The sequence below is a fragment of the Rhinichthys klamathensis genome, unplaced genomic scaffold, assembly GCF_029890125.1.
Source record: "Rhinichthys klamathensis goyatoka isolate OS25496 unplaced genomic scaffold, OSU_Roscu_1.1 h1tg000249l_1, whole genome shotgun sequence".
In the NCBI taxonomy this organism is placed as follows: domain Eukaryota; kingdom Metazoa; phylum Chordata; class Actinopteri; order Cypriniformes; family Leuciscidae; genus Rhinichthys; species Rhinichthys klamathensis.
The window spans coordinates 2,212,040-2,235,642 of NW_026606771.1; the positions used below are offsets into that span (position 1 = coordinate 2,212,040).

The 23,603-nt window shown below is 44.9% G+C and overlaps 2 protein-coding genes across 2 annotated transcripts in view; one reads left to right on the top strand and one right to left on the bottom strand.

Moving 5' to 3' along the window:
• The window catches only part of LOC130100896 (metalloproteinase inhibitor 2-like), a 318,524-nt gene that overhangs the window by 102,125 nt on the left and 192,796 nt on the right, over positions 1-23,603 (bottom strand). The gene's annotated exons all lie outside the window — the stretch shown is intronic.
• LOC130100894 (general transcription factor II-I repeat domain-containing protein 2-like) lies at positions 2,801-4,282 on the top strand. The gene has a single exon (XM_056266545.1). The coding sequence runs from the start codon at positions 2,897-2,899 to the stop codon at positions 4,280-4,282; it is 1,386 nt and encodes a 461-aa protein (XP_056122520.1). The 5' UTR covers positions 2,801-2,896.

Sequence of the window (23,603 nt, forward strand, 5' to 3'; positions counted from 1 at the left end):
GTAAAATTAAGTAAAGTGGGCATGGTGGTTTGGGCCTCATCACTGGCTCCAGCTATTGCTGCCTTTACACGCTATCGGAATTAACATAAATACTAGTTTCCTAGTTTAAAAAATTGGACATGAATACCCTCAGGTCAAAAATGTAATGTGATGAGCTCCTAATCCAACTTTAGAAGTGGGAAATAGAAAATTCCGATAGCACGTGAAGGCAGCATATGTCCTCATCTCATATATGAAACACCTACGATTCAGAAACTACCTGCTAATGCACTCACATTTGCATAAAGTAGCCTTATTGACAAGTTTGGGTGATAAATACATTTACTCAAATACTGTACACCACTGCCCATTTTTAAATGCGGTATTCACTCTATATGATCTTTTTTTCTTTTAAGTTGCATTCTCAATTAAATAATTCTTTTGGCAGATTATAGTGACTCTTAAAAGGATATGTACACCATGAAAGTACTCCATATGATTTGTACACTATATTTATAAGTCTTCTGAAACTATACAATGTATTAAATTGTATCATTGAACAGACTTTTAGTAATAATTCACTCTCTGAAAATCAAATATAATTGAAGATTTCTATTTTTACACAGGCACACCAGAAGAGCTGATGCAACTCATTCAATTCTGGGTGGGTTGGGGAATTCTTCCTCAGAATCTATATGTAGAGGTGTCCTCTGATGTTGAAATGCCAACTGCATCCACTTGTAGAGAAACCATCAAACTCCCAGCAAAATAGAGCACTTATGAGAGTTTCCATAAGGACCTGAAAGCTGCTGTATCATCAATAGAGAGTGGGTTTGGTTTGGTGTAATTACTGTTCTGTGTACTAACATGCAGCTCTTCAGCAAAAAAAAAAGTTAAGTTGCACTACCTAAAGGTCACAGTTGAAACTGCAGGTTTGCTTACTTTTGGCTGTAACAATGTCGCAGTCACACTATTGGTGCATGTTTACCCTGTAAAAAACAAAACAAAAACAGTTTTGCACCCTAGTTTGAGGAAGTAATTTATTTATTACATATAAATTATATTTTCTGTCCTATTACAATGGTAAATTAACTGTTTTGTTCAACACTTACAATAAACTGTGGCTGGAGAGTTTATACATATGAAATGCTGTAAAATACAGTGCTATTTACAAAATGTCCAGTAATTGTCGAATTTTAGTGATTGTGTTGTAGTATGTGTCAATGGCTTCTGAAAAGGGCACATTAGGATTCGGCAGACTAACCAATTCCTCTTCGGTCAGTTGTCGAGGTAGAGCCACTTCTGGAATTGGCACTCCATCATTATCGTGACTTGGGGGTCCATCCCAGTCGATCCCATAATTTTCATCCACCTGTGTTCATTAATGAAAATCAGTCATATTGTGGGTGGAAGGAGAAAAAAAAAGTTATAATAGTCTAAAAGTATAATAGAAAAAGACGACAGATTAAGACATTTATGATTTCTCCTAATACAATGGCTTGAGAATTAAAGGTGCAGTATGTGATTTCTAAGAAACAAATTATTTTGTGAATATTTGCTAGATGTCTATTCTGTGTGTGTGCTGACAAAATATGTTTGTACATAGTCCTGGCTGTATAAACAGTAGGAAAAAAAGTGGATCTGACCAATCAGACCGAGCAACAAAACACTTTTATAGGCAATCAGCAATAGGGATGTTGATTTCAAATATCAACAGTGTTTCTCAGAAATCGCTTATGCACCTCTAAAGGTAAATATATACCCTATATACTCCATAATATATATACATAATCTGATGTAAAAAAAAATATATATATATATAATCTGATGTAAAAAAATAATAATATATACATACATACATACATACATAATATGATGTCTTACTTGAATGGTGTCATCAGTATTGTTGGCACTGTATCTTAACCAAAGCTGGACAGGTGACTGGCTCCCAGCAGTTCTGATGCGGTGGTTGTTCCATGCATCTTTAAAGAAGGCAAGATGCCTCTGCAGTTGACACAAAAAACTCCAGTGAAGGGCAAAAATGTCAATCTCAGAATCTGGATTGAGTATTCCCTCTTTCTCCATGTTGTAGAAGATGTGATAGAACATGCTTAAAACGTTCGTACACATCTCTCCAAAGCCTCTCAATTCTGTGGGGGAGAGAGTTTAGATATGAAACAAAACAAATGATGGGAATTAGGTTTAGTCTGGTGTATTATACCATTTAACCCACGTGTCAAACTCAAGGCCCGTATCCGGCCCGCCCAGTCATTTTATGTGGCCCGCGTGAGCTCAAAAGGCATATGATTGTCTTAAAATAAAGTATGCTTACAGCGTACATTGACCAAAAACTACATCTCCCACAATGCATGTCGATTTTGTAACCCGCGAAATGACGGCATCGTGCCGCTAGATAGCAGTGTTTCCATATCGGCGCTTAACGGTGGAGTTGAGAAAGAGCTATAGATAACCCAAATTTAAAATTTATAAACTAAAATATCCAAAAAGAGAAAAATTGATGCAGAGGGGAGGCAATTTAAAGAACGATGTGAAAGTGAGTACATGTTTGTACTTCAAGGAGAAAAACCGGTATGTCTTCTGTGTGGCGAGGCAGTGTCGGTGATGAAGGAATACAATTTACGTCGGCATTTTGACACCAAACATGGAGCGAAGTATGCTAACTCTAGTCTCCAAAAAAAAAATCTAATTGTTCAAGAATTGAAAAGCAGACTGCAATGGCAGCAAAATATGTTCACAAAAGCCACAGCAAAAAATGATGCAGCCGTGAAAGCTAGCTTTATTGTGGCTGAAGAAATCGCTCGCGCTTCCAAGTGTTTTTCAGAGGGAGAATTTTTGAAGAGGAGTATGCTAAAGGTATGTGAGCAGGTGTGCCCCGACCAGATACAGAATTTTAAAAATGTCAGTGTCTAGAAACACCATCGCAGACCGAGTTAAGGAACTGGCAGGCAATCTGACAACACAGCTGGTCAAAGAGACACGCAGTTACCAGACTTTTTCATTAGCTGTTGATGAAAGTACAGACAATACGGATACAGCGCAACTATCCATTTTTATAAGAGGCGTGAAAGCAGACTTCACTATCAGTGAGGAGCTCTTGGATGTAGTTGCAATGCATGGGACGACGAAGGGGAAGGACATTTTTGATGCGGTGGAGAGGTCCGTAAGTAAAACTAAATTACCTTGGGAAAAGTTGGTGGGGCTAACTACCGATGGCGGACCTGCGATGTGTGGAGAAAAAGCAGGCTTGGTTGGACTAGTGAAGGAGAAAATGCAAAAAAGTAACTGCCACACACCTCTGATAACTTATCATTGCATTATCCACCAAGAAGCTCTGTGTGGAAAGGTTCTGGAACTGGATGATATAATGAGCACAGTCATGAAAACAGTGAACTTCATTCGAGCGCGTGGCCTGAATCACCGCCAGTTCCAGCTGTTTTTAAAGGAGTTGGGCTCGGAGCATGGAGATGTGTCGTACCATACAGAAGTAAGGTGGCTGAGTAGGAGCGCGGTCCTCAAACGATTTTTTGAGCTGAGGGAAGAAATTGCGCTTTTCATGCAAAGTAAAGGAAAACCCTTGCATGAACTGTCTGATCCAAACTGGCTGTGTGACTTTGCTATGTTGTGTGACCTAGCGGAGCATCTCGCTCGACTGAATCAGAGGCTGCAGGGACGCAAACAAGTCATCACGCAGATGTCCGACATGATCACAGCTTTCCAGCGTAAACTGCACATGTGGAAGTCTCAACTGGAACATGATAATCTTGCTCACTTTCCTGTCTGTCAGAGCATCTCCGCCTCAGTCTCTGGTGCTTTTTCATGCGCTCGGTTGGCTACCAAAGTGAACCGGTTAATAATTGAATTTGATCGGCGCTTCTCTGACTTTAAAACACAGCACCCAGGCTTTGCCATCTTTGCCAATCCTTTCGCCGCTGACGTCGACAGTGCGCCCCATCTCCTTCAGATGGAGTTAATAGAACTTCAAAGCAATAGTGGCCTGAGAGCAAAGTTCCAGGATGCTGCAATCGAGGACTTTTACAACCTACTGCCCCCTGCTTTGATGCCGCATGCTGCCCGCGTTCTGTCCATGTTTGGGAGCACCTACCTGTGCGAACAGATGTTTTCAATAATGAATCTAAACAAGACCAAGCACAGATCACGCATCAACGATGACAACCTCCACGCTGTTTTACGGATTGCTACAGCACAAGATCTAAAGCCAGACATTGACGGACTGACCAGAGGAAAACGGTGTCAGACATCCAGCCAGAAAACAAATAGGTAAGCATTTTTATAAACCTGAATTGCAAATATAAAAAAAAATATTTCAACCGAATAAGTACAGTGTAATATGTGTGAAATGTAATGGTTGAACTTGCATTTTGTTTTGTGTTCGTTATTTTCAGAACATGAAATGGATGAGGATGGTGTGGAATATGGTGTAGGTAAGCTGAGAAAGGATCTTTGGTGTGTTGAGGTCAAGCAGCATCACCTCATCAACTTCACTCAGAACTTGACCAATACAGTTGTGAACTGAGACAACCCTTATTGCCATTTTGAGTTAATTACACATACTACTTTGTGTACTATGAAGCAATGTATTCATTGTGTTTACAGGTGTATGCGTCCATGCAGCAAAATGTTTACTGTAATCAAAACCATATCTCATTAGTTGGATTGGATATGCCCTCTGCAAGGCTGTCTGTAGCCTTTTGTTTTTGTAAAATGCCACATCTGTCACACATGTTCTTAGCCTATTATTGAGTTTACTTAGGACTGTATTTGCACTGGTTCAAACTAGCTGTGCTCGCACTGGTGTGTCGGTCAGAACACAGGAGGCAGGAATCAGAAGTAACAGTTTTAATTAGGTCCAGCATGAATATTCAGCATAATGAACGGCACAGTCACACCACAGGGCATTGAATGGAATTATCTTATTAGACATGGTATCTGAGGTAGTATGTTGTGTGGTCTGAAACAGTGAATAATAAACAATAATTAGATATCAAACATTTCCATCATCATTAACAACAGCTGGCATTTATCCCAATATCGTTCTATTATAAACATAACATTATTTACTGCAATACTGATTTTTACCACTAGGTGGCGCGTAGCGCTCATAAACGGAATTATCCGAAATGTCTTTGCTGAGTCATTACACAAAAAGCTAACAAATCTATATAATCACAAAACGGATCTATACGTTATTTAAACATACATTTATACACAGTAAAGGCATTAATCAGTGATCGTTATTATACTGAACTCAAGTGTATTTGGAATATATATGTTAAATGAACATCTTAGGCTAGAATCTAGGATAGTCGTCACCTCAGACAAACGAACTCACGATGTTTTGATTATTCATAGTATGTGACATCCAATAGAAAACACTCATTAAATTACTTACATGGTATCATTGACGCACAACTTAAACATATCCACTTTGACCATGAAAGTTAAGTGCACGCTGGAGAAACCCAAGTGGTAGGCTACCTAGCGTGGTAGGCTCATCAGGAACTGAAAGTGACTGACGCAATGGAGCACAACTAATCTGATTGGTTGTTCCTTCCCAACATCGCCGCCCCCAAATATGTTGAACATATTTGCTACTTTAATGGAACAGTCATTTAGGGGGATCTGATTCTTTGTCATGTTCGTCATCTGCGAGGGCTGGAAGTGGGATTAGTTTTGCAACTGGCCAAGTGTATATTTTATTCTTCACTTGAATTTCCACTGCTCTGATATGACCATCTGATCCAGGAAAGGTCTTACCTACTTTGCCGACCAACCACATGGCACGTGGGAGTTGTGGGTCTACAAGCATAGCAATAGTTCCCGAGGAAATATCACTCGTATCTTTACACCATTTGTGACGAGCTTGGAGTGTTGGTAAGTAGTGGCGAATAAAGCTTGACCAAAATTGATCGGTTAGCACCTGGCTTTGCCTCCATCTCCGCCGCCCCATGAGCTCTGTTGCTGGATATATAACAGGTGGTAATGAACTATCAGGCCGCCCCATGAGTAGGTAATTGGGCGTGACTGGGTCAAAGTCAGCTACATTGGAAGATGTGTACCCAAGAGGTTTACTGTTCAGGATCCCTTCCACTTCAATAAGCAATGTCAGGAGCACTTCCTCAGATACTGTCTGTGAGCCGATGGTGATACGAAGAGCATTCTTTACAGAGCGGATCTCTCGTTCCCAGGCACCCCCAAAGTGTGGAGCAGTGTGAAGGCGCCGGCGAAGTTTTGGCACTCTGCCAGCTAGATGCATGATTGTTTCAACCAGGTCCGGTACCCGATCTGGGTGAGGCGGGGCTTTAGTTCTTTGTTGTATTCACCTGCTACGGCGTGTGTAACATTTTTTCTGTCAACTCTGCATATCATTCGCGATGGATAGCCTATCGCACGTTTGTCGATGGAGCGGGTTCAGACCATACTAAATGTTCTGACCGCATTTGTGCAGGACAAAGCTCTGAGGACATCAGAAGTTACAGGGACTGATGGCAGCTGTACAAAGTACACCGGCTACATCGTAATTTCAATTTTAATGGTGAGCAAAACAAAGGCAGAACACCGTACAATCTGAAAGGTAGCATTATTTGATAGAACACCGGCACCGTAACTTCATATTGACGCGCGGCTAAACAAAGGCAGAGTACCGTAACTCAAAATGAGCGTTCCAAAACAAAGCCAAAGAGCGGTAACTGGTGTTACGGTGTTCTGCCTTGGATTCTCATGGGCTTTTGGAAGTTACTGTTAAGACAACTCATTATTTTCTCGAAAAAACAACGGAATTGACTCAAGATACTTATCCACATGATAAAGGAGGTCTTGAATGTGCCAAAAATATAAAAAACTCATTTTCGACCAAACACGAAGTTACGGTCTTTTGCCTTTGCATGGCAGTATAGAAAGGTGGTTTATGAATTCTCAGTCTGGCTGGTGGCAGATCTGCCATCTTTGGAATGACTGGTTTGCCTTTCCACTTGTGACATTCTTTGCATAGATGCTGCTGCCTACGGATGGCTTCACGCCCTCTCAGCACCCAAAAGTTTCGCATTTCCGCAAATACTCTCTCTGGTCCGGGGTGGCAGAGCTTGTCATCATATTCTTTTATTAGTAGTTTGGTGACTGTGTGATAAGGATCTAGCACTATAGGGTGGATCACTGATTGCTCCATTCCTTCTGCATGACGAAGACGACCACTAACTCGGATTACCTGGTAAGACTCATCATATTCTGTGGCTAAGGTTAACAGCCGACTGGTGGAGAGAATTGGCCTTTTCGCTTTGAGCAGTCTGTACTCCTCAGGGAAACTATCAATTTGTGATTTCTGAAAGAGGAGCATTTCTGCAGCTTGGTACTTCGCTGCAGATGGGGTTTCATTGGGTTTATGAATTTGAACTGATGCTTCAACGAGGTCACTCCAGGAAGTATAGTTGGCAGGATCAGGAATGTTAGGGGCAGTAGTTTCTGTCAGTAATCCACAGAAAATACCCTTTCACTGTTCGTCTTTATCCATGGGAGCTTTTATAGGAGGAGTAACTGGCCATTCCGGTTCGGGTCGGAGCAAGTATGATGGACCTTGGCTCCACCTGTTGGGTATTGATAACTCTACAAGCATTCTACCTCAGGTAAGGTCATCAGCTGGGTTACTGTGCAAGTCTACATACCTCCAGATACATCCAGTAGTCAGTTCCTGGATCTCTGCAATCCTCGTCCCAACGAATACTTTGAATCTGCAGGATTCAGACGTTATCCATGAAAGGACAGTTGTGGAGTCTGTCCACATGACCACTTTACTGATTTCTAAAGTGAGTTCAGTTTCGAGGAGTTTGGCCAGTTGAGCACCATTCAGTGCCCCACATAATTCCAGTCGGGGAATGGTTTGTTGTCGCTTAGGAGCAACTTTGGATTTCGCCATAATGAAGGCTAACTGAACTTGGCCTTCTGGGTCTTCTGTCCGTAGATAGGCGACAGACCCATATGCCTTCACCGAAGCATCACAGAATATGTGAATCTGTCTGGTAACCGTTGACTGGTCTGTATTTGATGTCACAAGACAACGAGGCAGTGTAATGTTGGCCAGGTTAGGGAGTTCCTTTTCCCAGTTATTCCAGGATTCCAGGAGATCCTCAGGCATATTAGGGTCATCCCATTCTCTCTGCTTTTCCCACAGTCTCTGGACCAGCAATTTAGCCCGCGTGGTGAATGGAAGGATCCAAGGGGATCATACTGAGTTGCTAATACTCTATAAATGTGACGTAGAGTACATTTTCCTGGCTTTACATGGCGGGGCTTGTAACCGAATGTGTCAGATTGACAGTGCCATTTCAATCCTAAAGTTGATTCCTGGGTGTCATTTCGGTCTTGGGACAACCACAGCTCAGTGCTGTCAGATCGGGCTTCAGTTGGCAAATGCTCAATCACGCTAGGCACATTACTTGCCCACTGACGGAGTTGGAAACCTCCAGTAACAAGGAGTCCACACAGTCTATCCACTAGTTGTTTGGCCTCTTGTGGGGATGGAACACTCCGCAGACAATTATCTACATAGAAGTTCCTCTCGACTGTGGATCTGACCTCATCACCAGGTTCACTGTGGTCATGGACATGCCGCTGCAAAGCATAAATGGCACAACACGGGCTGCAAGTTGTACCAAAGGGTAGCACCTGCCACTCAAATATGTCCGGAGGTCTGTTTCTGTCCAGGTCACACCACACAAAGCGAAGGAGATGTTTATCTTTAGGTAGAAGGCGGACCTGGTGAAACATTCCCTTGATGTCACCACTCACAGCCACAGTATACTCACGGAAGCGTAAAAGGACGCCTAGCAAAGATGGGCCTAGAGCTGGACCAGGCAGCAGGTAGTCATTCAAAACTTGGCCTTGATACTGAAAGGAGCAGTTGAAAACTACACGGTTCTTGCCGTTATGCTGAACTAGATGGTGAGGTAGGAACCATGACTCACCCTCTTTGCTGATTTCATGGGGGGAAAGTTTTACAGCATAGCCAGCGACTTCCAGCTTCTTTATTTCTTCCTTATATGCAGCCGCTTTGACTGGATCTCTCTCAAGGCACCTTTCAGTGTTCCTTAAATTAGGCAGCACTGCTTCCATTGAGGCCTGAAGGAGTGGCATGTCCTTCTTGCGCAGTAAGGTTGTGGCATATCGATACACTTCATCAACTGATACTCTTGTGATCTGAGTTTGTAGAAGGTGTATAGCTTCTCGGTCTTGCTTTGATCGTGTGACTGACCTCTCTGATTTGATTGGAATGACATCAGCCTGCCAAAGCCTTTCCAAATTTTGGAGCAACTCTGCCTGTGAAGGGCTAAAAGTGGCATGTAAACACTGCTGAGTGTTAAGCGTTACCTCCAGTACACGAGCCGGACCTTGCAAAGCCCATCCCAGTCGTGTCTTAACAGCTGCTGGGCCCCCTGGTGGGCCAAGGCGAACTGGCTCTATTGTGATAATGAGATGAGGATGGTCAGCTCCGATCAACAGCAATGGACGAGCCTTATGAATGCGCTGGAGTGGGAGGCCTTTCAGATGGCTGTATTTCTGCTGTAAGGTTGCCACAGGATACGAGTACTCTGCCAGGCTCAAGGGTTCAGCTGTGAAGGCATTCTGGATTTTATAACTCTTGTGTGGTAGAGTGGGTGTTGAAATTCTGAAAGACACTGCTGAACCTTTGAGTGTAGTAAGATCTTGCCTGATGGTTCTTAAGGTTAAGTCCTCAGTCTTTCCTTTGAGTCCTAGCATTTGGGCTGCTGATGACAGGAGGATGGTGCGCTCAGATCCATCATCTAGTACGGCATAGGTGTCCAACTTCTGCCCGTTATGCTCCAGGACAACTCTAACCACCTTCAAAAGGACTCGTTTAGAACTTGGAGGTCTGTCCAAGTGTAGTGGTTTTGTGGTTGAGCTCACCAGACAAGTACCCTCATTTGCTGTCTTAACGTTGACGTTGTGTAAGATCTGTAAGTGTTTGCCATTACACCTGTGGCAGGGCTTCTTTAAAGTACATTGCGCAGATTGATGTGAACGTGCACACTTCCAGCATCTGTTGTTCCTCTTTATCCAGTCAGTGATTTGGTCTTTAGTGAGTGATTGGAATATGGTGCACTGGCTCAGATAATGGTCTCTGTTATCACAGTATGGACAGAATGCATTGCTCTTCTCAAATTTATTTGATGGTTGCCGTACTATTTCAGATGAAGTTGTCTGATCTGCACCTTGAAGGATTGTGGCTGGTCTGGACTTGAATCTGGGTTCTCTGTTTAAGTCAATTTTGTATCTGACTCTGTCTCTCTGGGCTTTGTTTCCTGCAAAGCTATCATGGTCCTGACACCATGACTCAAACTTCAGCCACTTTGCCAGATCATTGAGTGTGTACACGGTACCAGGTTCATTGCTGATGCTCCTTCTAAAGGCTGCACGTAGCTCTGTAGGTAATTTAGTGCGAAGTCGCGCCACATGGGAACCACAGCGTAGTTCAACCTCTCCCTCTGACCCCAATGTCCTGAGGAGGCCGACTAGTGCTTGGACTTGGAGAGCAAAGCGTTCAAAGCTAACCGTGTCACCAGGTTGGATATCTGCAGAGTCCATAACAGCTGCTATCTTGTTTAGAGCCAGTTGATGAGGACGGCCATATCTCTCAGTTAACGCCTCCATGGTGTCTGTATATGGGGTAAGTGAGTTCAAGAACGAGTCCGCTATCAGGCGTGCCTCCATTAGTTTCAAGTGGTCAATGAGCTCCTGATATTTAAACAGTTCAGTTGCATCCTCTGGCAACAAGTTACTCAAAGCTAACTTTAGCCTGGTAAATTCACCTGGGTCTCGATGGATGAAGTCGGGTATGGTTGGCTGTGGACCCCTATAAGTTGTGTCCTGTCTAGTTGAACTGGAATGCCACGCCACTGGGTTTGTTGGTGGTCTATAAGGTTGAGAATGGGAAGGAACAGATGGCATTAGAGGAGTAGAAGATGTAAGTTTTGTGTTCACCTGACGTGAGTCCTGTTGGTTTCTAAAGGGGTTAAGCATGTTTGAAGGAAGCTGTCTGGGTAATGACTCCAGGCTGGGGATGGACCAATGTGAGCCTCAATATCTGTAGCATCAAGATGTTCTTTTCTATGTGGGGTCGGAAGTCTGCATGGTGCTGGTACTGGCTGGACTCGAGGGGCTGGTCTAGGAACAGGTTGCTCATTATCTCTGTAGACAGTTCTAGGTGAAGGTAATGGACGTGTTGGGGCTAAGGGCTGTGGTTTAGGAAGGGAAGAAGCTAAACTTGTTTGGTTTCTCATTAGCATTTCTTGCATACCTTTCTGAATCTCCAACAGTTGTCCTTTTTTCCTCCTTCATTGTTTGATGTGCTTGACGAAGCTGTCTGTTCTCTCTTTCAAGGTCATACAATCTTTCCCTGGATTCCCTATGTATTGAATAGGTCTCCATCTGTGGTGAATAAGCATCTCTCTCCCTCCACTGATCTTTGAGATACCAGGGCTTTCTTCCTGGGTTTCCTTCATCTAACGAATCAGGTGTTCGGATGCCAGGCTCCTCGTCTGTACTTTGATGACTGAAATCGTGCCCGTGTGCCATCCTTCTATCACTGTGCTGATAATCTTCTAGCCCATGTGACTGCTGTGCCGTCAGAGAAGCCCTAGTTTGATTCGGATACTGAACTTCAAATTCTTCCAAATAGGCTGGATGGCGGACTGAACGTCTAGGACGTGCACCTTGAGTCTGATATTCATCCATTCTGGTCCAGTGTAAGCACAATGATCCCGCTCGAAGGACCAAATATTATTGAGTTTACTTAGGACTGTATTTGCACTGGTTCAAACTAGCTGTGCTCGCACTGGTGTGTCGGTCAGAACACAGGAGGCAGGAATCAGAAGTAACAGTTTTAATTAGGTCCAGCATGAATATTCAGCATAATGAACGGCACAGTCACACCACAGGGCACTGAATGGAATTATCTTATTAGACATGGTATCTGAGGTAGTATGTTGTGTGGTCTGAAACAGTGAATAATAAACAATAATTAGACGCAGCGCCTGAAAATAGGCCACCTTCCGTCAACACAACGGAACTATTTTCAGGCGCTGCGTCATATCATTACGCCTGCTGCTCTCATGGTACGGCAGTGAAGTTTCTTGATTATTACGCAGGAATGAGAGTATAGTTCCTAGCCATATCAGCCTAGAAAATCGCAACTTTACATTTTCCGTCGGTCTTAGTGCACGATGTAACTACAGAAGAGTCAAGTTTTAAATAGGAAAAATATCGAAACTCTTTGGTCATTTTTTTTTTTTAGAAATGCTAATGGTCTTGTCCACTCTAATGATGTATGCTAAGCTATGCTAAAAGTGGTACCGCCAGAACCGGAGATCGGCTGAATGGATTCAAAAACGGTAAAACTCAACAGTTTAACTCTGGGGGAGTTGTAAAATGAGCCTATTTCCAAAAAAAGTGGAGTTTCCCTTTAAGTTCAGTGCACGCTGGAGAAACCCAAGTGGTAGGCTACCTAGCGTGGTAGGCTCATCAGGAACTGAAAGTGACTGACGCAATGGAGCACAACTAATCTGATTGGTTGTTCCTTCCCAACATAGCCTCTCACACTTACTGTATGTGTTGGACCATAGTTTTGCCCCTCTCAACTGTGACAAAGTTTTTAAACAAAGTTGATTTAATAACTTGTTTAATGATATTTCTCTTTGTTATTCACTTGAAAAGTTTGACCTTTTCTTAACCTGATAAATGAAAGGGATTTATGTTATAATAACACAGAGCAATGTGCTTACATATATTTTACATAAATGTGAATGCATTTGCTGTATTTGTACACTTTAATAAATAATTATCAAATCAAATAATTTTACAATAATAATAAGATTGAATGGGCATGAATGCAATTTAAGCCCTCTAAATCAAGGAGCATCTCGATAGTTAAAGGAAAGAGGGGGTTGGATGGAAGAGCATGGAAGAGAGGGTTTTGGGCTCAGTTTAGCTCCTCCTAAATGGCACAAGGCAGGCCCAGCTCAAAGGAGGAAGCTGGTAGTCAACGAGGTGCGAAAGCAGGAGGAGAGGATGAGGTGTATAAAGGCCATTTCCCAGGCCAAGCAGGGAGAGTGGATGAGATGGGAGAGTGTGAAACAACGCAAGATGGGCTGGCAAGACCTTTGGTCAATGGAAGAGAGTAGGATCAGTTTCCTTATTAGGTCAACATATGATGTTCTCCCATCACCGCAGAACCTAAACCTCTGGGTAGGAGAGGATCCCTCTTGTCCTTTGTGTTCATCACCTGCCACATTAAGGCACATTTTGACAGGATGTAAGGTCGCTCTTAGCCAAGGTCGGTTTACTTGGCGCCATGACCAAGTACTGCGATGTCTGGCTTTAGCATTGGAAGGCAAGCGTAGTATGACCAATAAGTTGCCGCCTGTTCTAGCAAAACATTACACGCAGAAGACAATATTTTTCCGCCCAGGCGAGCAACCACCAAGAAAAGGTGTTAACACCAATTCTCGCCCAGGACAACTGGAAGCTGCTAGGGACTGGAGGATGCTGGCTAATCTTGATCAACAGCTTATTTTTCCACCTGAGATTGCCACCACTAACCTACGACCAGATATTGTTTTGTGGTCTGGATCAGCACGCATTGTTCAACTGATAGAGTTAACAGTGCCATGGGAAGATGCGGTCGATGAGGCATATGAGAGGAAGAAACTGCGGTATGCTCATCTGGCCACTGAAGCAGAACAGCGAGGATGGAGAGTCCAGGTTTACCCAGTGGAAGTGGCTTGTCGAGGTTTTGTGGCACACTCTACAACCCGGTTCCTCAGAGACGTCAGATTCAGCGGCCAAGAGTTGCGTCGCACAGTAAAGAACTTATCTGAAGCAGCAGAAAGGAGCAGCAACTGGCTGTAGTTGAGACGGAAAGATTCTAGCTGGCTGTGTACAGCCCGCCACGCTACGGTTTCGTAGAATTCTTGAAAACTTGAAGAGTCTGTTGGTTTACGTTCCTGTGGATATTGCATGTATGACGGGTTGTTGGGCAGATATTGTGTTTTGCGGTAGGTGGTATGCCATACGGAACCGTTGCCACTGAAACTGCATATTAACGCACCAGTGGGGCTCGACAGCCTTAGGCCCCGTCCACACTACTGCATTTTCGTTTAAAAACGGAGACCTTTTGCTACATTTGCACCTCCCGTCCACACTAAAACGGCAAAAACGGAGACCCAAAACGGAGAAGTTTAGAAACGCTGCATACCCGTTTTTCGTTTTGAATCTCCGGAGGGCGTTTTAGTGTAGACGGGTCAAAACGGAGGACTTTAGAAACGATGACGTAGTAGAGGCTCACGCTCGGCTCTATGATTGGGTGTCATCAGTCATGGCGTATATCTTTGCTAGCAGCTGTTGTACAAGTAAATTATGCATTTTACAGCGCTATAACTGTCTACATGCGCCGGAGTCAAGCTATTATTCGAGCGATCTGTGACAATTCCCGTGTGCAGTGGCGGCGTTGACCGTACATGGAGTGTCGGTTTGGGATTAACCCAGAGCATGGTGGGATAATTTTATCAATGAAGTTGTGTTTACTCCGGCACGCGCATGCCCTGTGTTGGTGAATGGTCACGTGATCCGCGTTTTCAGTCGTTTTAATGTGGACGGAGATCAATTCTAATACGCAGCTAAAACGCTGGTGTGGACGGAGATCGTATTCGTTTTAATTCTCCGTTTCTAAACTAAAACGCCGTAGTGTGGATGGGGCCTTAGTCAAACGGGTTGGCGCGTATGGTTGGGTTGCGGAGAGATTGTGAGATTGTGGTTAGGTCTCAGCAGCAGGAGGGATGTAGAGGTCAGTAAGCTGGGCTGAGTTGAGTGGGGGACGGAGGGGGGTGACTCTGGGACGCCAGAGTCACTGTCGAGCCCTCTTGAGGTGTCGTGATTAGTTTGACACCCCTATTCAATATAGTCAGGGCTTGACATTAACTTTTTTTTGCTCACCAGCCATTGTGGCTAGTGGTTTTTCAAAGCACTGCATTTTCACTGGCCACAATTTTGACATCGATACCATAGGGAAAAACTACCATATAGATATTTTTAATATTATCTCATTATTTGGCAGCCGGTATATTAGGCTGCTGTTGCTTTAAGACATGACGCACAGACCCATGATACTGTTTTAAATAGCCAATATACTTGTCTTTATGTGCAAGCACTTTTGGTGTGAGCACAAAATCTGCGGGAATGAGTACAATTATGCTCAATATAATTGTACTGTAAAGGGGGTGTAAACTCGCTGTCGGACAGATTAAATAAAAGGGTTAGTTCACCCAAAAATAAAAATTATGTCATTAATGACTCTCCCTTGTGTCGTCCCAAGCCCGTAAGACCTCCGTTCATCTTCGGAACACAGTTTAAGATATTTTAGATTTAGTCCGAGAGCTTTCTGTCCCTCCATTGAAAATGTATGTACGGTATACTGTCCTTGTCCAGAAAGGAAATAAAGACATCATCAAAGTAGTCCATGTGACATCAGTGGGTTAGTTAGAATTTTTTTAAGCATCGAAAATACATTTTGGTCCAAAAATAACAAAAACTACGACTTTATTCAGCATTGTATTGTCTTCCGGTTCTGTTGTGGATCCGCGTTCAGTGATGCCGATGATGTAAGACGCTGCTGACGTGTGTCTGGTGCGCCCGAGCTTCGTTTACAGTCTGAGGGAGGACAAATGTAAAGTTTATTATTTCAGATGCCTTTTCAAAAGACTACAATTGAAAACGCTGTAAACAAAACAATCTTCGCAAACATGTCTAAGGATTTCGACACAGAGGAAGACTTGCATTTTTTTGCCCAGGCATATTTATTTGAACCCGAATACACGGACACACCAGATACACGTCAGCAGCGTCTTACGTGAGCGTCTTACGTTCACTGCGGACTCGTGAACGCGGATCCACAACAGAACCGGAAGACAATCCAATGCTGAATAATGTCGTAGTTTTTGTAATTTTTGGACCAAAATGTAATTTCGATGCTTCAAAACATTCTAACTAACCCACTATCTTAAACTGTGTTCCGAAGATGAACGGAGGTCTTGGAACGGGCTTGGAACGACATGAAGGAGAGTCATTAATGACATCATTTTCATTTTTGGGTGAACTAACCCTTTAAAGAGGGAGAGCGCGTTGCTGGTGCATCCTGCAGATGAGTTTCAGATAGTTCAGTATCGATATGTATAGAAAAATCTATATTTTTGACAACACTAGATTGCACTTAGTTTATTATTTCAGATGCCTTTTTAAAAGACTACAATTGAAAAATGTATATTAGGCCAATATAAAATTCAGCCCGCCAAAGTGGCTAGTAGGAGTGACTGCGTTACACGCCACTGCTGAAATCCACACGCATATGGCGGATGTTAATGTAGAGCCCTGAATAAAGACTGGCCCATTTCCCCAGGGGGAGGGGGCGTGGCCCATGAGTGATATTCTCATGGGCCACGCCCCCTCACCCCAAGGTGTTTAAACCTCCCCTAAGGATTATAACATGAAAGGCTCCAATAAGAGTAGCAAAGCAATTATGCGCATCCCGTGCGCAGAGTGATGCACTTGAAGCATTGAAAAGTTCAAAGCACAAAGCAAGAGAAGAGATTATATCTATCTATGCTTAGTGTATTCTATCTATGCAACAGTTTATTGAGCCTTTTTTTAACAGTTTTAAATTTCAGTTACAGTGCGCATGAAGAACAATTCATAGTGCTCTCTACTCCAGAGTTGTAATCTAACACACACCCGGGAGAAAGAAATATAATTTAGAAAGCGCAATAAACTCCAGCAAGGAAACGTCTCAGGTTACGTATGTAACCCTGGTTCCCTGAGAGGGAACGAGACGCTGCGTTTGAGACGCGGTGGGAACGCTCTGCGTGATTGCGTCATGAAGCACGTGTAAAATCAGTCCAATGGAAGCCCGATACGTCATGGGTGACGTCATAGACCAGGAAACTATAAATCACCCTTGAAACAGACCGCGACAGCTTCTGAAAAAGTCTGAAGCAAGTCGATCAGGGCATGCAGGAAGTATGGCAGGCAAACGCAGCGTCTCGTTCCCTCTCAGGGAACCAGGGTTACATACGTAACCTGAGACGTTCCCTTTCAAGGGAACTTCGAGCTGCGTTTGAGACGCGGTGGGAACCCCATACCCACTACGCCATAGTGACAAATGCCCGTTCTGTGTGAAGTCCTTGCGCACACTAAGAAGCAAGCAACCTCGCCCCAGGAGTGGAGAGGTCAAGGTCATAAAACCTGACAAATGTATGTGGAGAGGACCAACCTGCCGCATTACAAATGTCAAGAAGGGAAACACCCGAAATTAAGGCCGTAGAGGCCGCCATACTCCTTGTAGAATGGGCCCGTACAGCCATAGGTGAAGGCTGACCGGCCGCTTCATAAGCCAATGATATAGCCTCAACTATCCATTTGCTCATAACCTGTTTAGATGCAGGGCACCCTCTTCTGAGTGACCCAAAACATACAAATAACTGCTCTGACTTACGCCACAGGGCAGCTCTGTGAACGTAGGCATCCAATGCCCGAACTGGACATAACAGGTTCAGTTGTTCCTGATCTGGGGTATTAAAAGGTGGAGGATAAAAGGCCTGCAACACTATTGGGCCCCTAACATTAACTGGGACCTTAGGAATATAACCCGGTCTAGGGTATAGAAATGCTTTCACCATACCAGGTGCAAATTCCAGACATGACGGAGCAACCGACAGGGCATGCAAATCTCCAATTCTCTTGATAGATGAAATAGCAAGGAGAAATAAAGCTTTCAAAGTGAGGAATTTTTCTGAAACCTCTTCAATAGGCTCGAAGGGAGCCAGAGCCAGACCCTCAAGTACAATGGCTAAATCCCAAGCCGGTGCTCTAGAGTGCAGTGCAGGTCTCAACCTCAATGTACCACGGAGAAAACGAGTAATTAGAGGATCTCTCCCAAAAGAAGTACCCCCCAGAGGGGTATGATAGGCCGAAATAGCCGCCACATAAACTTTTAAGGTGGAAGGAGATAATCCAGCAGAGAAACGGTCTTGCAGAAAATCGAGAACTGAACCAACAGGGCAGTTAACAGGATCTAACTGACGCTCACCACACCAGGTGGAGAATAATTTCCATTTCAGTGCATACAGTCTTCTCGTGGAAGGAGCTCTGGAATGGAGAATGTCTCAACGACCTCAGTCGAGAGACTGGATTCTATGAGCCTGGCCCCCTCAGAGGCCAGGCCCACAGTTTCCACAACTCCGGTCGAGGGTGAAATATCGTGCCCCCTGCCTGGGACAGCAGGTCCCTCCTGAACGGAATCTCCATGGGAGAGCCGTCCAGAAGAGACAAAGTCCGAGAACCAAACTCGAGTCGGCCAGTACGGGGCTACTAGTAGCAGATGAGCCCCTTCCCGGCGAACCCTCTCCAGAACCTCCGGGAGCATAGATATCGGGGGAAATGCGTACAGGTGCAGCCTCGGCCACACCTGCACCATCGCATCCAGTCTGAGAAGAGCTGGCTGCGTGAGGGGGAACCATATAGAGCAATGCGTTGTACAAACGATGTGAAAGGTCGACTTGACTTTAGTTAGACCAAAGTTCTCCCTAAGAAGCTCCACCACCTCGGGGTGAAGTCTCCAATCCCCTGGGCCTCAGCCCCTGCCTCAACAGGATATCTGCTCTGATATACGAGACCATCAGTGTGTTGTCCGCCATTCGCCGAGCAACCACTCATGATCGCCCCCACTTGTGAGGGAAGCATCCGTCGATAGCAATATGCGTCGACAAGAAGCCCCCAACACTGGGCCTGGGCGAGGAACCAAGGTTCTTCCACATGACCGAAGCACGAAGGCATAGCCGCGTGACCTTGATCATGCGAAAACGTATTTCCCCTCGGAGAAAAACCCCTTGGTCCTGAGCCACCACTGCAGGGGTCTCATGAACAGAAGGCCAAAAGTAATACGTTGGACGCAACTGCCATGAGACCCACCCGTCTGAAACTGTTTCACAGTGAGTGACTGGCCTAGATATACCCCATTACGGCTGTAAGAATTGCTACACCTAGAAAAGTGGTCCTCAGAGCACACTCTTCTTGGCGTTGAGAGGCAACTCCAACATCCTTAATGAGACAGAACGACATCTCGATGCCGAACTGCCATAAACTCAGATTGAGCTAGGAACAACCAATCATTGATGTAGTATAATACGCGAATGCCCTGGAGTCTCAGAAGAGCCAGAGCTGCATCCACGCATACTGTAAAGGTGTGGGGTAATAAACCTAGGCCGAATGGAAGAACCCGATAATGGTATGCTCCGCCCCCGAAAGCAAACCTCGGGAACCTCCCTCATCCTCTTTCGGAAACAATGAAGTAATGGCTGTCTGCTGGGAGGAGGAACCCCTTCTACAGCTCCTTTTGCAGAAGTGACAGTACTTCCTGCTCCATAACCAAAGCCTGCTCGGGGTCCACCAATGAGAGGAGGACCCCTAGAAATCTGGGCGAACGAGAACCGAACTGAATTCTGAAACCCTTTTCTATAGTGTGCAGGACCCACTGAGAAATATGTGGCAGTAGTTTCCACGCTGCCAGAAATTTACTAGGGGAACCAGTCTCTCAAGACTGGCCTCTGGATTTGTTTGAACAGTCACTACGGCGCCCTGAAGCGGCGAACCGGCAGGGAACAACCGAACTGACCATTCTACGACCCTCCTCAGAGGATCGTATGGGGATGCTGACACCTCGGTGCCCTGAACGGCGAACCGGCAGGGAACAACCGAACTGGCAGCGCTGCAACCCTCCTCAAAGAGTTGCACCCCAGAGGAAAAACGATTTCTCAAAACCGTCCCTTGGTTGAACAGTCACTACGGTACCCTGAAGCGGCGAACCGGCAGGGAACAACCGAACTGACCGCTCTACGATCCTCCTCGGAGGATCGTATGGGGACGCTGACACCTCGGTGCCCTGAACGGCGAACCGGCAGGGAACAACCGAACTGGCAGCGCTGCGACCCTCCTCAGAGAGTCGCACCCCAGAGGTCGCCGAGGAGAAACGATTTCTCAAAACCGTCCCTGCCCCGGAGGAGCCCTCAGAAGCCTGATAGCCTCGTTTTCTTGCGACAGGACTTCTTGTCTAAGCTTTATTAGAGATGATGACAGTCCTCAGATCTTGCCTACCTCTAACTAGCTTAGTTCCTACGACCCTCCTCGGAGGATCGTTGAAAAAAGCAGGCACTTCGGCGCCCTGAAACGGCGAACCGGCAGGGAAACCGAACTGACTGCTCTTCTTTTTTCTTATTTGAAGGCTCGTTTGGGGACACTGACACCTTGGTGCCCTGAAACGGCGAACCGGCAGGGAAACCGAACTGGCAGTACTGCGACCCTCCTCAGAGAGTCGCACCCCAAAGGGCGCTGAGGAGAAACGATTTCTCAAAACCGTCCCTACCCCAGAGGGGACCACCCTTAGAAGCCTGATCGCCTCGGCGTCAGGGCTTCTTCTTTGTCAAAGCTATTTTAGAGATAAAACAGTCCTCAGATCTTGCATGTCTCTAACTGGCTAGACTGCGACCGCCACCCAGGTACCCCTCAATTGCGGAGGAGCCCGAATGGCGACGCTCTGTTTTGCACTTTGTGCTGAGAGGAGCATAATAGGCCGTCTCAGGAACATTAGATTGGTGAGGAAGAAACCTCTGGAACGCCGCTGAATGGTTTATTTCTTAGTTTTCTTGAAAGCGGAGCGTCCAGAAGAACAGACATAATTATATCTTTATTTTCCTTTATCTTTATATCAGAAAAACTTATATATATATACATATATATCACTCTGCGGCCACCAGCAGGAAACAACCGAACTGGCAGCGCTGCGACCCTCCTCAGAGAGTCGCCCCTCACATTCATCCATGTCCTTATATACTCTACCCACCAGCGCTGCCTAATAAAAATGTATTCATTATTAAGATGGCTGGTGGGTAACGTCGGGGTTAATAACGATAACGCCGACTCGGGAGAGAGAAAGCTCGCAAGCGTCTCTTTAACCCGAGGCAATGTCATACTATGATACTTAATACCCAAACATTACTATAGTCAGACATCTGGGGATTAAACACATAAAATACAAACCGGTTTATTCCACGATCTCGACACCTCAGTGTGGAGATAGGGAAAAACCACAGTCCCCGACGAGGAGGCTGAGATACAGAGTTTTCCTGTTTTAAGATACAGTTCATCTAACAAACTCTTCTTTATTTTCAATCTCATAATGTTCAGCTGGCCAGTAAATATTTAACTGGCAACAGCACTAGATAAAACCTCCTTTTTTTTCTTTAAAAAAGCTCCTCTTTATTCAACAGAGTTATGAGCTGGAAAATTTATTCATTGAAAACTCAAACATCTGCCTTTTTATAAAGATTTGTATTTGTTTTCTTTCTTTTTAAACAAAACACTAACGATACCAATTCCTCGGAACTGGAAATCGCAGCACACTAGATCTGGCATGTGAAAGCTGAGAAAGGGCGGAGCCCGTCCCAACCCCCGCTGTCAGATCCGTTTTCGAACCCCGAAATACGAGCCGTCTCCGAGCCTCGGCAACAGAGAGACCCGCTCGGGGAACGCGAACCGAACCGTCCTCCTCGAAGAATGCCCGGCGGGAGCGGAGCGTCCTCACGGACAGCTTCTCGCAATGCACAGTCAGATCCCTCGAGAAATGACTGTTGCATGCTCCACTCCCAAACAGCAACAAAAAGCTGATGTGTGTCCCCACCCGTGATGTAACGAGGGCAGGGAACAACACAACGTCTATAATATTGCTTTGCTCACCATAATGATAGATAGTGATATATATATTGGGCTTGACAAACAACAATAAATAGACAAGGACAGAATCACAGAGAGCGCTTGCTGAAGACAACAGAAGCTGTCGCGGTCTGTTTCAAGGGTGATTTATAGTTTCCTGGTCTATGACGTCACCCATGACGTATCGGGCTTCCATTGGACTGATTTTACACGTGCTTCATGACGCAATCACGCAGAGCGTTCCCACCGCGTCTCAAACGCAGCTCGAAGTTCCCTTGAAAGGGAACTATAGACCTTTATCTACAAAAAAAGTATAATAATGGGAACATTGATCTTGAAGAGAGTGTCGTCGTGTAACTGCCGTAACCGAACGCGACGCGCTGTTTGAATGCTGAATGGAGAATGACTGAGGAGAGAGAAGTTTGCAACCCTAACCCTTTAACTTAACGACTTAAATATTAATTTTTACCGCACATTATGCTATTGAAAGACTTTAGAAGTCTTGGAATATAGTGCGAAAACTTTATTGTGCTTTACAATGTTGTTTATGCCTTTAGTGGGGCTTAAAGCTCATGGTGCAGGTTAAACATCACTGTCGATTAATGGGTACATAAAGCAGTCAAGATATGTATATAAAGTTAGAAATGTCTCCAAAAGAAAAGTCTCAGCTAACGTTACTAGAACTAGTTCTAGCACTGACTATGGCGTCTAACTGGGATTAGGAAGAGGTGGCAAGACCCACAGTTAATATTTATGATGGCCCACAGCCATATAATTTCAAACCGTTCAGACGTGAGAGGGCGAATGAGGAAATACCGAGAGCCGATGGCCGTCAAAGACAAATAAATGCATGGTCAGAGGAGAATGACTGGAGAGTTGGTGGAGTGTCCTGGTGAGTTGCTACCATTTAAAAACGCAGCAATGACCGCTGGAGCTAGAAGTCTATGAACAGCAGTGCCTACAATAACAACTTTTGCGAGACAGAACATACTGCGCGCATAACATACATAGCGCGCGCACGCACGGCACAGAGAGGGAGACCTTGCGTGTGTCTCTCGCCCTCTGCCGTGCGCGCGCTATGTATGTTTTGCGCGCAGTATAGTCCCCCCTCCCCCCGTCAACAATCCAATCCAGTCCAGTCCAGTCAACCCCCCCCCCCCCCCTCCCCTCTCCTATAAATAAATCTATAAATGTCTATCTAGAAGATATATTATGCTAGCTATGGGCTAGCTTGACAGTCCCACCTGTGAACCCCTAGTGTTACCGGGAGAGGGAGTGAGTAGTAAGAGTCTCTGTCGCTGTGTTTGGCAGGTGTCTGTGTGGGTGGTGTCGTCCCATGGAAACTGTGGTGGAGAGCTTGTGTTGTAGGGAGGTGAGCGCGTTTTGGTTGCGGGGTCATCAAAAATGAGCGCGACAAAGGTTCTAAAAAGGTCCAAAATTGTTCCAGTCAGACCTGACCGTCAATAAAACGTTTTAATCACGTGTACATCACAAACAAGAACACATTATTTGTGGACATAAGAAAAAAAGAAGCATGTTCTGATTTAGCACATTTTATTGATCTTGAACAGCCAAAATTTCTCTTAATATTTTTTCAATGTTTAAAGCTATAGTATACGATGTTAAAAATCGGTCGAGAAAGCCTGAGACGGTAGGGAAGTTTTAAAAAACTCATCCCGCCCCTCCACACACACACCCCTCCCCTCTGTGCTACCTGATCCCTCCCACCGGGAAACGAATTGAACAACGTCACTCAGTCAAGC

What these genes read in the sequence shown, in the direction of transcription:
- LOC130100894 (XM_056266545.1), top strand. Translation starts at nt 2,897, where the DNA reads ATGTCAGTGTCTAGAAACACCATCGCAGACCGAGTTAAGGAACTGGCA.